Below are 16,927 nucleotides of genomic sequence, written 5' to 3' on the forward strand. Positions count from 1 at the left end.
AAATAAAAAAATGGGGCCCTGCAGCTAAGCTAAGCTTACTTTACAGCATTTTTTTTTACCGTTCTTTTCTCACAATAAAATGCACATCAATGAATAATAATATCCGTCAAATTTACAACACACAGAAAGAATTTAGGGGAATTCCCTAGTTATAAACTTTCGAATTTCTCTTTATTTATTTTGAAAATGGGAGAAATTTTCAAGAGCATTGCCTCGCCTAGCCCCTGCGAATGGGCCGGAACCGGAACTCCATCGATTGAATTTGAAGACGATAGTTGTGATATTGTATTGTATTGCATTCTTAGATTCCATTACATAGTTACATATACGACGACCTAATAAAAGCGTGTTAAAAAATATTTCGTAGATTTCATCAATCATCAAGTGTCGGGATAAGGATTTTATGAGAAAAATAAAACCACAGTGTAGTTTATATTTATTTATAATAATTGCATTCTGTCACATAATAATGTTACACCCAGATTCATACGATTTCAGACAATTCTAGCAGTCTAGAATACATCACAGAACACACGCCTCATATCATGTATACAAAAACGTATTCTTAAATATCAACTAAAATAGATATAATTCAACTTCCAAATAAACGCGTTGATTGTAGATTCATCATCATCACGTAAGCCACAGGACGTCCACTGCTGAACATAGGCCTCCCAATGACATCCACATCGCACGACTGTAGATTAATTTTTTAAATTTCTAACAGAATTGTTGAACAAGTAAACGATTAGATAAAAGGCGTGAACTATGATGTCATACATTATGATCTTGCTTTCCTACTTTTATTCAAACATGTATCTAAAATTCGGCTCAAAGTACACCAACTCAATGGAAAATAATTACATTTAGTGGAACCCTTTCACACCCAGCGTATGACGACAATAATTATCATACTTTACATTTGTATGCCTACACACGTATGCACCAATGATCATTGCTATAATTTTCATAAATTAAATGTACCTTTTACTCGTAATATTATATTGTTGCATAATGTTTGTTTTTTTTTCTATAAATTCTGGATAGTTTTCAACACAATTCGCTAGAAAAATGAGCAACAGTATACACCATCATATTTTACAACTTAAATTTAATTACTTCACTATAAAACCACTATGATATGCTAAAATAAAACCTTTAATTGAAGATAATTTTACCACCACAACATAATAGATATTTTACCAGCATTTATTCCAACTACACAGTTTTTCGTATTTTATTCAGTGTTTTTATATTTAGCTACATAAATATTGCATACGAAATAGTACTTTTGGTTCGGCTTTATAAATACAATAAGTGCATAATAAACTCTTACTAATAAATAGCAGAACCAAGATTTCATTAACGCCTGAAGTTGTGTTTGTGTCGGACATATTTTTATTGCGTAAGCAAAACTATTTACATAATTCTACTGAAATGCAATGTATGTAATAATCAACGCTACAAGTTCACATCAATAATAAAAAAAGTATATATAGATTAAATTAAATGTTAGAAATATATTTTTCTTTACAATAGCCATAAAATACATAAATCAAGTGACTTGTTACATGAAAGAGTACCTTCCTTAAACAATTTCGCATATTACCTAAAAACAAGAAGGAATGAAATCGAAATATGTATATAGGAAAAACCTATTATGAGGATTAAACAATCCTCCCTGACAGCGATCGGGAATATTAGGATGTACAGGCAACAAATTAAATAATGGCTACTTACTCATATTGACTGGAGTGCCAACATAACTGTAGGAACCTAGTTAATTAAACCCTCCAAAACTACACATCAGAAGTGTAAAGAATAAATATAAAAGGACAGAATAATAGAAAATTAGCCTTCTCTTACATAAGATCCTTGAGGTAGCTTCGAAGGAGGCCGACCCGATCACGCTATTTACCTCACGTGTACTTCATTTTTTTTTGTTATTTTTATATGGATTTTTGCCATTTAACATACCACAAATTTTCGCCAAAACCATAATACATGAATACCATAAGACAAACAATCGTTGTTAAGAAACGAGTACACTTCAAACACACCAAAAGTGGACAGTGACAAACCGTGATATCGAAACAGTTGGAAAATATGGAGTGTTAAAACTCTAGTGACTCAAGTTACGGAGGTATGAAGATATGAAGGAAGTGAGATGGAGAACCGATCCAAAATACGAAGCCCGTCTGTCTGATTGATTCTGAAATAAACTTTGTGACGAAGAAATAAAGACGATTACATGTTAAATCCGTGGAACTTCGCAGCCGGGACGGTGTGAGTGGTCGCGAGTAGTAGCCATGCGTGGGAGCGGTCTCGGGCGCGCGTGTTAGCTCATGGACAGCTGGCCGAGGGCCAGTAGCCTTTCCACAGCTGCGTTCACGTCGCCGAACGTCGCGATCAGAGCTGAAATAAAACCACACTTTATTTTTTCTGAAATTAATGATAATAAGATTTACAAGTTAATTAATAAACCAATAATTTATATCAAGTTTTTGTACAATACTTATTATTGTTTTTTTGCTTTTTGCTGTCGATTAATTTATCGATAGTGCAACTATTGCCCGATAGTCGATACCTACGATGTGCCTCAACCAAGGCTCGGATACCGGTTAATTTTTCAAACCGTTATAGCCCTGAGTACATGAGAACGAAATAATTTCGTTTTCGTTCTTCGAAACCGGTATTAATAACGTTATTTCTCAGAACCAAGTTTTCGGTTACGTTTTCGTTCTTTACCACAATTAACCGTTGTATCGGGGCATAGACGATGTTGCCGCTTCATTGTGTGCGTGTATCCCGCGCCCCCGTTTTATGCAAGACGCCAGCCGTGCGTTTTTAATTAGTTTTTTTCGGTTAAAGAACGAAATGAATATCGTTTTCGCAAAAACCGTTAAAGAACCGGGCTGGAAGACGTAGCGTGGGCAGGGCTCCTACTAGGTGGACCGACGATCTGGTAAAGGTCGCGGGAAGAGCCTGGATGAGGGCAGCGCAGGACCGTTCATTATAGAAAACCTTGGGGGAGGCCTTTGTCTAGCAGTGGACGTCATTTTGCTGAAACGACGACGACGACGTTAAAGAACATAATAAATAACGGTATTTTTCAAACAGGTTCCGAGCTTTTTAACAAATGCTCACCTTGCAAGTTGGCCTCCCTGTTCAGGAAGCCCATAGCGGCTAGCTGCTCAAGCTGCTGCGAGTAGCGCTGCTCGGGCGGCTGCGACGAGTTCGTCTGGTTCGTCGACATCGCCGACACCATTCGCTGCATGAACTGTGCCAAACAAAACATGTGGTTGGACTTTATGCCGTCAACGATAAGGCCACTTTCACATTGGGGCGTGAGAAGCGCGACAGCAGCGCGGCAGCGGCGTTTTTATAATGCGAAGGCAGGTATTCGCTGTATATAGTACGAAATAATCGGCAGCGCGTCTATTGCGCGTTTGTCGCGCTGCTAAAGTCGCCTAAATGTGAAAGCGCTCTAAGAACGTTTTCGCACAGCAAGATTATGATGATGTTGACACGATTTTAGAATGTACAATAAACTAAAAATATACCGATGCATTTACGTTACATAGGGTCGTATCCTGCAATGGAGACTAAACCTGACTATGATGTCAAGGGAACTGCTAAATTACCTACAGGATGTGACTAGAATTGAGTAGAATCTAGTTAGAAAAAAAAAAAAAACTCATTACTCAGATCTATTACATTTTACATCTACCGATACATAACATCTATTTTATTTTTAATATGATCCAAGTATATAGTCTACAGGCGGGTCTCCTGTTCAAAAACTAACTAAACACGTTTATGAACATAGTCACCTGCGACTAACATAGCCACCTCCACTTTACACACATCCGCAAAAGCGTCATACTTTGCAAACGTTTTTTATTTAGTTAGCCAAATATGGGGGTGGCTTATTTTGTTTGCATCATCATTATGGTGTTAGGAAGCACAAAACAGTATGCAGGAGACCCGGTTTTGTACTCTTTAATGATTCACCTATTGATGATGATGGTCATAAACACAGCTCACATGATAGCGCTAAAGGACCTATAAAGCGTCGCCGCCGGCTCCAGCGAACAGTCGTCTGCGCGCCGCCGTCGCACATGGAAACACTTACGTCTATACTCTTAAATGATCCCGCTAGTATTAACTAGAGGGTTCATTTAAGATTAACTTACGGGAAGATTAAGTATTAACTTATGGGAACGATTAATTGTTGGGGGAAATCATTATTTAGGAATAATCTACGAGAGTAAACCAGTGGGTTTATTGTGACCAGTAAGCATAATTGTTTTTTATAGACGCGGAGACAAACAAAATCGCTATTCTATTCTGAAATAGACCTGATAGAATAGAATAGATTGAGTTTCGTCCAATGACCCCAAGCTACCCATCCTTATCACTCGCGTGTAATTATATTGCTGTCGCACACTCACTGCAGCCACCCGTCGCACAGTCGCGACAGCAATATAATTACGTGCGAGCGATAAGGAAGGGTAGCTTGGGGTCACTGGACGAAATTGTATCTGCTCGGCGACCGGACTTTACACATTGACTAGTGTAAGATTTTGAACTTCCGCGTTCCATTTCAACTAAACGGCTGCACATCGCAGCCGAAACGTCAAGCCGTGAGTACATAACGTAACTCATTAATAAACGTCGCGTTAAGACCTGTGTTTTACTATTTTACATTAACTATCTTCGACAATTAGTCTGAAAATAAACCTGAAATTAAGAAAATGAAAGGCCCGTTTCCGCTATGAGCAGTAGGGTGGAGCGTCATTGTATGGTTAAAAAAAAAAGTTACGTAAACGAACTTGAATACCTGCTAAAAGTTGCATGAGAGCAAGATAATAACAAGGATATTTTTATTTTATTTTTAAAATGTATTTTTTAGCCCTCTACCGTCGTTTTAATTTATTTATTTTTTATTGTATGGGAATTTTCTAAAATCTGTGTATTATTAAACAGAATAATGAAAATATAATTAATTTAAATGTGTTTTGTAAATAAAAAATAAATTTTATGAATTAAAAAGTTTTATTCGAAAAAACACTATTAGAAATAATTCAAAAATATATGTAAAAATCACAAAATTTAGATTTTTTTTTAAATTTTATTTAGAACATTGCAATTCTAATGGTATTGAAAGATGCCATTATATTGCTTGTTCAATTGTTTCCAAATCCATCTTTTGCTTTAGAAACATTCACTATTTTAAAATTAATCCATATCAATGAAAGGTAAACTTCGGATATTTGAATGCTCTAATACTCCTGCTACTTTGTTGTCTTTTCTTGCTGCCATTATTTGTCTCAAGCTCTCTGATATACATAATTGTTTTTCATAGTACATCAAAGCTAACAAAACATGCTTAGGGTGTGCAAAAAACGTGACTCTTTGAATAACTCGTTTAATAATTTTCTTAACATTTGATTCCAAAGACTTTAATAATGTAATCAATTTCAGTCTTGCTTTGCTTGATCTGATCTAAACTTCCTGTAGCTATTTTTCTAAATTTTTCTGATCTAGTGTAAATACTCTTTCTAACAATGTTACTTCTCATCTTTTGGACAATTACAAGTGCTCAAATTACTGGATTTATAAGAAAACTATCTAATAGTTCTTGTATGCATTTTTTCCATTGCTGTAGTTTAGCGTTGAAGTTATCTGATTGTTTTGGTTATGGAAAGCGAATGAAATGTGAATACTTATTGGAACAACACTTTAACCAACACTTTAAACAAAGATGTTTTATTCGTTGTATCGTAACAACAGACTAAGAAGTTTTCCTCTTAGTTTCGACTAAAATTTGAGAAATACAACGGGCTGTTTACCTTTTTTTATTTTATTTCTGATTAGCGACCCGCCCCTGCTTCGCATAGGTAGGTACAACGTAATGTATTATACTTAAAAACCTTCCTCTTGAATCACTCTATCTAATTTAAAAAAACAGGTGTCAGTGGTAACACTGATTAAGGTACAAAACAAATAAGGAGATCCTAAAATAGGTCACCACGAGTGCTTAATTTCGATTTTATTTTGACTTTGGAACAATAAAATTAGACAACGCAATTACGAACTATCTACTTGATTCAAATCAGTCAACTAAATATAAAGATATAAGACAAAGATAGAAAGAATAAAATAGGTAACTGGACTAATTCTGAGGTCAATAGTTCAAATTGCAAAGTTACCCGCTGACTGTGAGTTTTGCTTATAATCGGCACTTTTAAAAATGTATTGTTTTAAGTTTATGACAAGCTTATAATGATATACAATTATTTTTTACGATGTGTATTATATTTTAAAGTTACAAAAATATATTATTTATCAAATAAAACCTATTCTAAGGTAATTTATGATTTTTGCAAGAAAGTCCTATTTTTTCATTTTTATGAAATATTCAAAAGCCAGTAGAGGGCTAAAAAATGGTCGCAATATTTTTTTATTTATTTTTCTCGTAATTGTTGCAACAAGATGCAACTTTTAAGAGGTATTCACAAACGCAAATGTAAAAAAAAAATTTTCGCTCCACCCTAATGAGCAGTGCTTTAAATGACGAAAAGAATCCACCCCATCTGTTTATAGTTTTTAAGGACTGATCGCATGATTAAACCACAAAACAAAAACATTGACTATTGCCCGTTTTCACCATCAATTCCTAATTTTTAAGTGACCCTTATAGAATAGAATAGAATAGAAAACTTTTTATTTGCAAGAAAGGTATACAAGCAGGTAAGACATAGATTAAAACAGAGAGAAATAAACAAGTGGACAATTAACTGCTTGTGCCCCCCTGACAAAAAGGCAGGACAATTAACTGCTTGTGCCCCCCTGACAAAAAGGCACCCGCTCAGCGTACATCAAGACCGCCAGGGCTTGTCTTGAAACTGATTTTCAGCGGGGGCCCTCTGTTGTCACGGCGTACCCCTGCTGACGGAGATGCAAGAGGAGAAACGAGTCCACAAGTCCGGCAGCAGGGAGAACGCAGCAGGGGGGCGCAATAGAGAAAGAGAAAACAAACAAAAAGAAGGAAACAAAAAAGCACCATAAAAATTAAATAATAAAAATAAATTCATTTTACATTAATTATAAATTACAATAATAATAAATTACAATAAAGGACATCATCCACGTTTGGTCCAAAATCAAAAGTGCCGGCCAATTAAAAAAAAGTGCTGTATTCTGACAGAATACGTCCGCCTTAGCATTTGTTACTATGGCACCAAAGCTGTAGCACCACTGTGCGTCGAGTATTTGAGATCTAAAATTCATCGACGATTCATACATTTTTTGTTCAAAATCAAAAATATCGGCCAATAAAAAAAAGTGCTGTATTCTGACAGAATACGTCCGCCTTAGCATTTGTTACTATGTCACCAAAGCTGTAGCACCACTGTGCGTCGTAGTATTTGAGATCAAAGTCAGTCGTTTCATATATTTTTAGAACTCAAATACCACGATGCACAGTGGTGCTACAGCTTTGGTGCCATAGTAATAAATGCTAAGGCGGACGTATTCTATCAGAATACAGCACTTTTATTTTTTGGCCGGCACTTTTGATTTTGGACCAAAATGGATGATGTCCTTTAGATTTTAATTATTAATTACATAATTAAAACACATGAAAACAAAATTCCTCTTGTGTTACCATATACCATAGGGGTCACTTGAAAATTAGGGATTGATGGTGAAAACGGGCACGAGTGAATCAATACCGCACCTGGGTAAACAGCTCTGTGTTTTGCTGCGGGCGCGGCGCGGCAGGCTGGGCGGGCGGCGCGGCGGGCGGCGCGGCGGCGGCAGCGCCCACGCCCAGCCCCAGGTTGGACACCAGAGACGGCGCGGCCGTGCGAAGCTGCTCCATGCCTTGCTGGATTTGTAGGAGCGCGTTCAAGGCCTGCGGGAAGAAACATGGTTGTTCATTACTAAATGGCAATGCCAGATTTTGTATGGAAGGTGGCGTCTTTTTTTTTTCGCGCGGCCATCGACCAAACTTTGTTTTTTGATTACAAAATAGTGTAATAAACCAAACTTACTATGACATGTATACCTCTAAACTCAGTCTGAACTGAGTTACGAGCAATAGAAGTTTGATGATTTTCATACTAGATTTGCTTTTTGCGCGCAAGTTTTGTAAGAAATTGCAACAAAATAGTGACATTGTTTGTGTAAACTGTATATTTTGTAATCAAAAAACAAGGATTGGTCGATGGCCGCGCGAAAAAAAAAGACGCCAATTTCCGGCATTGTCTTTTACGACTAAGGCTAAGAACTCACGGCGCGATTTTCACCCGCGCCCGCGCGGCTGCGGGCCGGCAGCCTAAGGCTGGTTTTAGTGTCACGCGGACCCGCTCCGCACGGCCAATCTGTATGAACTTCTAGGGAGCGTTTTAGAGTAATGCGGTTCGGAGAAACCGCTCCCCTCCCTAGCAGTTCATACAGATCGGCTGTGCGGAGCGATCCGCACTGACAGTCCGCGTGACACTAAAACCAGCCTAATACCCGATTTCACTATCAATTCTTAATTTTTAAGTGACCCCTATGAAAACACAATTCCTGTTATTTGTTACTATATTAGTCACTTAAAAATTAGAGATTGATAGTGAAAACGGGCATAAGTCACTGATACAAAATGGTCGTCCGCCGATCAAGCGCAGAGCGCGTGGGCGAAAACCGCCGAGGCTGCGGTTACCGCGGCCCGCGCGATTCTACTAGTCGCCCGCCGGTGCCGCGGGACCCGCATACAACCGCGCCCGCTGCGGGCGCAAACCGCGTCGTGCATTAGTTTATACATAAGTATCTGCATTCTACAGAAGCTGCGGGCCCGCAACCGCCGCGGGCACGGGTAAAAAGACGTTTGACGGGGAGTTCTTAGCCTGATAAGACGATATGGCATTCTAGAACATTTTACAAGACTCGGTCTTGATCTATTAATGTCGATCCATTGAGCATGTAATTGTTTTGTTAAGTAGGTTAGTAAGTGATACACAAATTTCTGCAGCCCGTGCGTTCATCAAATGGTGCGATATCTTCGTTGCGTTGCGTCTCTGGTTATTATGGTGTGACTGTTTTTTTTTGTATTTTATATTAATAATCGCCAAAGTGCACCCCATTTTTTTCCGTCGGGAAATGCTTTTACTGTTTCCACTGACCAATGGGGAGTCCAGTGTCAGTCCCACATAACCCTACTCTCCCTTAAAACCCTACGGTATCCTCCAGAGCCATTGAAACAGAGGCAGCTCTGCAGCTTTGCGAGTTATTATGCTGAATTTTTTTTATCCACAATGAGGAAGCTCTTGGCCTGTATCTCACTTGATGGTAAGAATTGATCAGGCCGAAGGTGGAAGAGAGCTACACCCGAAATCCTCAACCACGGAGGAACTGCCGGAACACAACGTTAACATTATTGTTATGGCGACAGACTTATGTAAGATGGTGGTAGCTAGCCAGGCGAACTTAGAACAAGCCCTACCACCAACCAAACCGCACAGAAAAACCTCCACTGGGAATCGAACCCGGGACCTCTGCGTCTGAAGCAGGTGGTCTTACCACTAGAGGCGGTTAAAAAAAACTGGACATTCGTCCGCTGCTTCCAACTCCTTGATTCAGCCGCGTGACTTTAGCCAGTGGGCATACAAAGTCGGCCGTTTGGTGTAGTGATTCAGAACGGAGTACTATGCCGAGAGGTCCCGGGTTCGATTTCCGGCAGAAATTGAAATGATGAATTTTAATTTCTATGACGGGTCTAGGTGTTTTCTATGTAATGTATTTACAAAAAAAAAGTATTTTTAAGTATTTATCCGTTGTCTAGTGCCCATAGTACGAGATTTGCTTAGTTTGGGACTAGCAGCGCAGTGTAAAATGTCCAAGGATATTTATTTATTTATTATTATTTATATTAATAATCGCCAGAGTGCACCCTATTTTTTTCCGTCGGGAAATGCTTTTACTGCTTCCACTGACCAATGAGTCCAGTGTCAGTCCCACATAACCCGACTCTCCCTTAAAACCCTACGGTATCCTCCAGAACCATTGACTTTATTGTTGGAACTCCTGTAACATTGCGAAGTCCACTGGTTCCAACCTAGGGATTTTATGGATATCCGTAACCGTAACCGATTCAAAAGTTTCGGATAAAGGCGGAGTCTAAATCTTAATATTTTTTTAATACTTGTTACTTGTGTGGCATAACCTGGTACCATTTAATATCCCCGCCTGTTATACCTTTATCATAGGTGTCGTCATAGTACATAAAGTGGCTATGCTATGGGTCGCGCAGCATCTTCAAAAATTTTACATTTTTAAAATTATACCCGTAACCGAAATTATCCGAAACTTTCAGATAATCCTAAATGATTACATATCCGTAACTGTAACCGAAACCGGTATAGTATTATTCTAATATCCGTAACCGTATCCATGAAACTTCATATCCTTAACATCCCTGCATTCCAACTCCTTGATTCAGTCTCATGACTTTAGCCAGTGCACAGTATGTTATGAGACTGTATAATCGGACATTCTCATTTATTTGATGAACCGTATAGAGCTCAGTTATACAAACATGATAGTAAAACTCCCGTTTGAAAATTCCAAGTAGTTTTCGCAGTATAAAAATTCAAAGTTACCTATTTTTTTACTTCAAAATTATGCAAAAATACTCTCACTCGTTAACTAATAACATTTAATTCAGAATTGTTATAACACTTCATAGAGCTCTTAAAACTACACGTAATAAGCGTATTAAGTGCTTCGTAAACGCATTCAGTTAATTAGGAAAAATGATTTTAGTGATTTTTGTTTTTATTTTTTTTCTCAATTATACCTTAATATATGCAAACATTTTTAATTGTAAGATATAGTCTGATATGTAATCTAATTGTATAAAAAAAATCAGCTTTAAATTCCGTGATATATTTGAGAAAAAACATAAAACGTCTTAATAAAATTTTTACGCGTCTAGGGTCGACAATCGACGTTTCATCAAATCAATGAGAATGTCCGATTATACAGTCCCATAACACACTGTGCAGTGGGCACTCACATATTGAGCATAATCCTAGCAGGATTACTGACCTGCGGGTTGGACATCATCTGCTGCATCTCGGGATTCTGGAGCTGCGCCAGCATCTGCGGCATCATGCTGCGGATCTGCTCCTGCAGCTGCGGGTTGTTCGCGAACATCGGGTTCTGGGGGGGAATAACACATTTAAATGTAATACTATCATCGTCTTAATATGAGTATTTTTTATTATTGGTTTTTGGGCCTTTATTTGCGCCAACTCGACCAGGTTTGATCTATTGTGGCAGCCCTTGTCTTTAGAGTTCACTGCTTAGTCCCGTTGAGTCTATAAATTATAATATGAGTAGGCGCACACTGTTGATTTTTCGTCGGCCGATAGTTTAGTCGGGCAGTTGATCAGTATGGGCATGTATGGGAGTGCGCACACTACGCCGATTCGATTTGGCCGATTCTTCATACAAATTAAAATCGGGCACAACTATCGGCCAACTAAAAATCAACGGTGTGCGCCTACTCTTAGAGTCTTAGGTAATTTTAGTCTCCACTAAAAGAGCAAGACCCTTTATAATTTGAAAAGAAAGATGTTTATGAAAATATACTGCTAACACAAAAATAATCAAAATCAATTATGCACAGAAATGGGAGGATTTAGCTTAAGACTCCCCAGGTTACACGCTAGTCCCGTAGAAGTCCTTTACGACATCCACGAAAAGAGATTGAGTTGTTTTACTTTGTAGAAATCACATTGTTTTTTCTCACTTATATCAAAACTTGCACAAAACAAAACCACTTAATGGTTGATGAGCTGAGACGCCATTTCTGGGTCGGCAGCGGCAGCGCTTGCAGCATGTTGTTGGTGTAAGGCGCAGACAGCATGGACAGCACAAGACGCGGGTTCTCAGCCATCTGCTGTAGAAGCGACTGCATGCCCGGCGCGTACGTCCATATTGTGTGAACAAACTAGTAAATCACCTGGTTGATGAGCTAGGACGCCATTTCTGGATCAGCTATGAGTGCCTGCAGCATGTTGTTGGTATAAGGCGCGGGTTTTCAGCCATTTGCTGTAGAAGCGACTGCATGCCCGGCGCGTACGACCATATTGTGTGAAACAAAACTAGTAAATCACCTGGTTGATGAGCTGGGACGCCATTTCTGGGTCGGCGGCAAGTGCTTGCAGCATGTTGTTGGTGTAAGGCGCAGACAGCATGGACAGCACAAGACGCGGGTTCTCAGCCATCTGTTGCAGCAGCGACTGCATGCCCGACGTGTGTCCATATCAAAACTTACCTGGTTGATGAGCTGGGACGCCATTTCTGGGTCGGCTGCGAGCGCTTGCAGCATGTTGTTGGTGTAAGGCGCAGACAGCATGGACTGCACAAGACGCGGGTTCTCAGCCATCTGTTGCAGCAGCGACTGCATGCCCAGCGTGTGTCCATATCAAAACTTCCTGGTTGATGAGCTGGGACGCCATTTCTGGGTCGGCAGCAAGCGCTTGCAGCATGTTGTTGGTGTAAGGCGCAGACAGCATGGACTGCACAAGACGCGGGTTCTCAGCCATCTGTTGCAGCAGCGACTGCATGCCCAGCGTGTGTCCATATCAAAACTTACCTGGTTGATGAGCTGGGACGCCATTTCTGGGTCGGCAGCAAGCGCTTGCAGCATGTTGTTGGTGTAAGGCGCAGACAGCATGGACTGCACAAGGCGCGGGTTCTCGGCCATCTGTTGCAGCAGCGACTGCATGCCCGACGTGTGTCCATATCAAAACTTACCTGGTTGATGAGCTGGGACGCCATGGACTGCACAAGGCGTGGGGTCTTAGCCATCTGCTGTAGAAGCGACTGCATGCCCGGCGCGTACGTCCATATTGTGTGAAACAAAACTAGTAAATCACCTGGTTGATGAGCTGGGACGCCATTTCTGGGTCGGCGGCAAGCGCTTGCAGCATGTTGTTGGTGTAAGGGGCAGACAGCATGGACTGCACAAGGCGTGGGTTCTCAGCCATCTGTTGCAGCAGCGACTGCATGCCCGGCGTGTTGATGAGCCCAGGCCCGGTGCCCGCGGCGCCGCCTGCGCCGGTCCCGCCACCGCCACCGCCGCCGCCGCGCTGCCAAGGGTTTGGCAGCGGCTGTCGGTTCTCTGAACCCTGTTGGGGGTTTGTGCCGTCTGGAAAGATGGGGACCGATTAATTGAAATAAGAAAGAATGAAAAAGTATTTATTCATAACAGACAGATCTTTAAAAATTAATGTACACAATGATGCTGAAATGGTATCCACTCAGCATGGTGTCGTAGCATCTCAGTAGATAATGCCACGACGCTGGTCTACCGTGGACACTCAATTGGAATGCTTTACATGAGAAACGATTATTGAATAGTTGAAGCCTCAAATAGTCTTGGGTGTCAAGACTTAACAGATATTTTCCCATAGATTTTTTTGCGGTTTGGCATATAAAATGAAATTTGTTCAAAAATGCATTCTCAACTTAACTTTCATAGGAGCATTCTTTATATTCAAAATCTTATTCAAATTAATAGCTGTGAATAGTATTATGTTGCTGAAATTAATTAACAAGCCAAATAATCATCACTTTTGTAAGGTGAATGTCAAATATAGAAAAAAATAGGCACTTGCTTAACATGAATAATTATGAATGTTTGTTTATTTGAATAGTTCTAGAAAAAGAGGAAGGCCAAAGAACGCCTATGTTATTTTTCCAGCGCTTACCTAAATAATTGCAATTTTGTATGGATATTACAAATATTATATTACTAGCGGCCGCCCGCGACTTCGTACTTTGTATTATGGATATAACTAGCGGCCGCACGCGACTTTAAACGCGTGGACCCCGTTTTACCCCCTTAGGGGTGGCGTTTCGTAAAATCCGTTCTTAGCAGATCTACACCCTATAAGGTACCTACTTGCCACATTTTAAGTTTGCAGGTGTGGCTTTGGAATTACATACATATTATAATTTGCTATTTACTTCTACACTTTCTGAATCCACTTGAAAATTTGAACACTTACCGGAATTATCTACGAGCCCCGAGAATGGATTTCCAGCCATATTGCTAGCAACATTCAACATAGGCTCCTGGATGTCCCGGTACATTCTTTGTAAGGCGTTGTAACCACCTAAAATGAAAATAAATTATTAAAATAAATAAATGAATAATGAAATGACATTATGTATTACCATTGAAAAAATATGTTACCCGGTATGCTCTCAAGATTAGACAGGGCTCGGTCGTGCGAACGCATCAACTCTTGTAACATAGCAGGGTTGCGAGCCAACTCCATAGTTTGACGTAGTAGTTCTGGGTTGTTGAGCATGTGACTGATTTCTGGGTTTCGCTGTATAAAAATAGACAGATTATAAAATAAATCTACACATTAATTAAGTGTATTGTATTTTGTTGATTTATTTATTCTTTATTTGGAAAACAACATACAACTTATAGTGTATACAGATAGCATATAGGTACATGATATATTGCAAGCTGTAATATTGTGACTAACAATGCAAAATTAAAAATTTTGAGGCTGCAAAATTTACTTGTTGTCATACATTTCTGTATTTTAGTGTTGGTTTTGTATATTAAAAAAGCTGTTAAATTCAGTGTACTCACAGCCATCAAGTCCTGCATCTGTGGGTTAGATGTGATGAGTGTGCGCATGTTCTCCGGATCGTTCATCATCTGCTGCACGAGCGGGTTGTCCAACACTTGGCGCAACATGTCCGGGTTGGAAAGGAGCTCTTGCTGCATGCGAGCCTAAAATTATAAATATTTCAAACATTTGAAAGATTTCAAAATCAATAGTGACATAATTAAAAGAAAACTTCATCATCAACAGCCCCTTACAGTCCACTACTGGACTATGAGCCTCCTCCACTATGGTGGAGGGTTTTGCCATAATCTCCACGCTTGGCAGGCGGGTTGGAGATCGCAGTTTAAAAGATTGATGTTTTTCAGAGAGCGCTGCTGCCCATTCTCTGTTTGATGTGTAGTCCCTAAGTCGCCTCTTACGACACCCGCGGGAAGAGTAGGGGTTGGTGACAAATGTATTCTACTCTGCCGTCACCACACAGCTGTGCCGTCACCACACAGCTGAAAAGCTAAAAGAAAACTTATATCTATCTAATTATAAATTAATAGAGACCCGCCTCTGCCTTGCATAGTTTAAAAAGCAAGCATACGGACTGGTAACTTTGTTTTATAAATACTATGTAAAGATTTTAAAAAAAGTATGCAAGTATCTGTTGTGTACTACCCATGGAACAAGCTTAGTTTTGTTTGGGACTAGATGGCACTATGTAAAAAAAAAATGTCCAAGGTCATTATCTTGTTTTGTAATTATGTATTTAACTTGATATCTATTGCAAGTTGAATGAGTCATTTATTTGCAATACATGCACAATGACATACATTTTATTATTTCTGAAATTCCAATCACCGTTAATTATCAAGATTTTCCATAATTATTATTTCTTTTATCTCAATTTTATACATTATTTCAGTTTATCAATTCATTTGTATCTTAATGAGAATGTAGGTATAATGAATTTTTTCAAAACAATTCACAAGTTACAAAGGTTGCTGTGACCTAACTTGGTCCATATTGTTCTGCTTGAATTATAAGACCTCAATGCTAATGTGGTCAAGCAATAACGTATTGAGTATTGAAATTGACATACCTGTAAGTCCATAAATGTACTCTGGCCCAAACCCAGGCTTTCGAGACCAGCAAGACCACCCAGTGAGTTCAGACCAAATGGTGTAGCACCGATATCAGCTAAAAAGGAAGAACCAATTTCTTTCATGTTTGTAAAAGTAACCTATAAACTTATTGGAATCATATCTGATAAAGATATAGCTATTATTGTTTACACATCCATAATGGAGGCAACAATTAATTTGAGAAGTCATAATTACATCATTCTAATGAGTAGATTACTATTTCTGTCAATTCTATCTAATTATTGCACCACTTGTCAGTAAAATTACACAGCTGTGAATCTATTGCTAGAAGCTGGGTAAAGGATGCAACTAAATTTATGATTTGACCAGGCGCGGATCCACCGTTGTGGGCACTGTGGGCATGCCCACAACCCTAATTTGCTTGTTTTAATTATGATCTATTGATAAGATTGATAGGCATGTAATGTATGTCCGGGCATGTAGTGATCCAACTCTCACTTTGCTAATTTTTGGTGGCTGTGCCCACAACCTTTTTTGAGGGCTGGATCCGCGCCTGGATTTGACACAACAATTTGGTTTGTCAATCAACTAGCACAGTGCTGATCAGGGTGAGAACTATCCCTACCTGGTGGTCTCCGAGCCGCCCCCTCGGGTTCCGGCCTGGGGGGTGTTTTGATCACCAAGTGGACAGTTAATCCATCCTTGATGTTGTGCTGCTTCAGAGTGTCGGCATCGTTCATGATCTTCCCGGCGAAGATAAGACATAGCTGCTCCGGCTCAGCGCTGAACTTCGGCGATAACACCTCCTTCAGCTGAAACGAAAGAATATTATCACTGTTAGTTCGCCGAATCGTTAAATTGAGTGTCGTCGATGATTGCGTATGCAATATCTATGTTATTACGCCATGGGCAAGGTTTCTGGCGGTGCCTTACTTACTTTTTTGATATCGGCATCCTCTTCGATCTCCACTTGCTGTTTCTCTTTTGGAGTCTTTACTGTGATAGTGATTTTTTTGGGATCTTCTTGGCCCTCTGCCATTTTGGCAATTCTAGAATGACTCTGTACTTTGGCGGAAAAGCAAAAATATGTACAAGCACTTCACATAGAATTTGACGGACGACTCGCGTTGACGGCTAAAATCAGAGTTGCCAACGTGAGAAATATTTGGTGACAGATAAGAT

General features: G+C 39.5%; 1 protein-coding gene across 2 annotated transcripts; it reads right to left on the reverse strand.

Annotated features, from left to right (window-relative positions):
* Positions 1-426: 426 nt before the first annotated feature.
* On the reverse strand, positions 427-16,891 carry LOC135079302 (ubiquilin-1). Of its 2 annotated transcripts, XM_063973927.1 has the most exons (11): positions 16,683-16,888; positions 16,371-16,557; positions 15,742-15,839; positions 14,675-14,818; positions 14,261-14,399; positions 14,073-14,180; positions 12,939-13,210; positions 11,101-11,214; positions 7,745-7,921; positions 3,148-3,280; positions 427-2,415 (listed from the first exon to the last, which is right to left on the reverse strand). In XM_063973927.1, the coding sequence occupies exons 1-11, from the start codon at positions 16,782-16,784 to the stop codon at positions 2,339-2,341; spliced, it is 1,551 nt and encodes a 516-aa protein (XP_063829997.1). In that variant the 5' UTR covers positions 16,785-16,888; the 3' UTR covers positions 427-2,338. The 2 variants fall into 2 exon arrangements, 1 of the variants encoding a protein (XP_063829997.1); XR_010258773.1 differs by lacking the exons at positions 427-2,415; positions 3,148-3,280 and adding an exon at positions 12,656-12,816 and having other exon boundaries at positions 7,836-7,921; positions 16,683-16,891.
* Positions 16,892-16,927: the final 36 nt, after the last annotated feature.

This window comes from Ostrinia nubilalis, chromosome 16, assembly GCF_963855985.1.
Source record: "Ostrinia nubilalis chromosome 16, ilOstNubi1.1, whole genome shotgun sequence".
NCBI lineage: Eukaryota > Metazoa > Arthropoda > Insecta > Lepidoptera > Crambidae > Ostrinia > Ostrinia nubilalis.

Excerpts from the sequence above, each read along its gene's own strand:
- LOC135079302 (XM_063973927.1), bottom strand. The coding sequence starts at position 16,784 with ATGGCAGAGGGCCAAGAAGATCCCAAAAAAATCACTATCACAGTAAAG. Across the intron at positions 7,922-11,100 it reads AGATGATGTCCAACCCGCAG|GCCTTGAACGCGCTCCTACA; the intron begins GTCAGTAATCCT and ends TTCTTCCCGCAG. Across the intron at positions 3,281-7,744 it reads ACACAGAGCTGTTTACCCAG|TTCATGCAGCGAATGGTGTC; the intron begins GTGCGGTATTGA and ends TGTTTGGCACAG.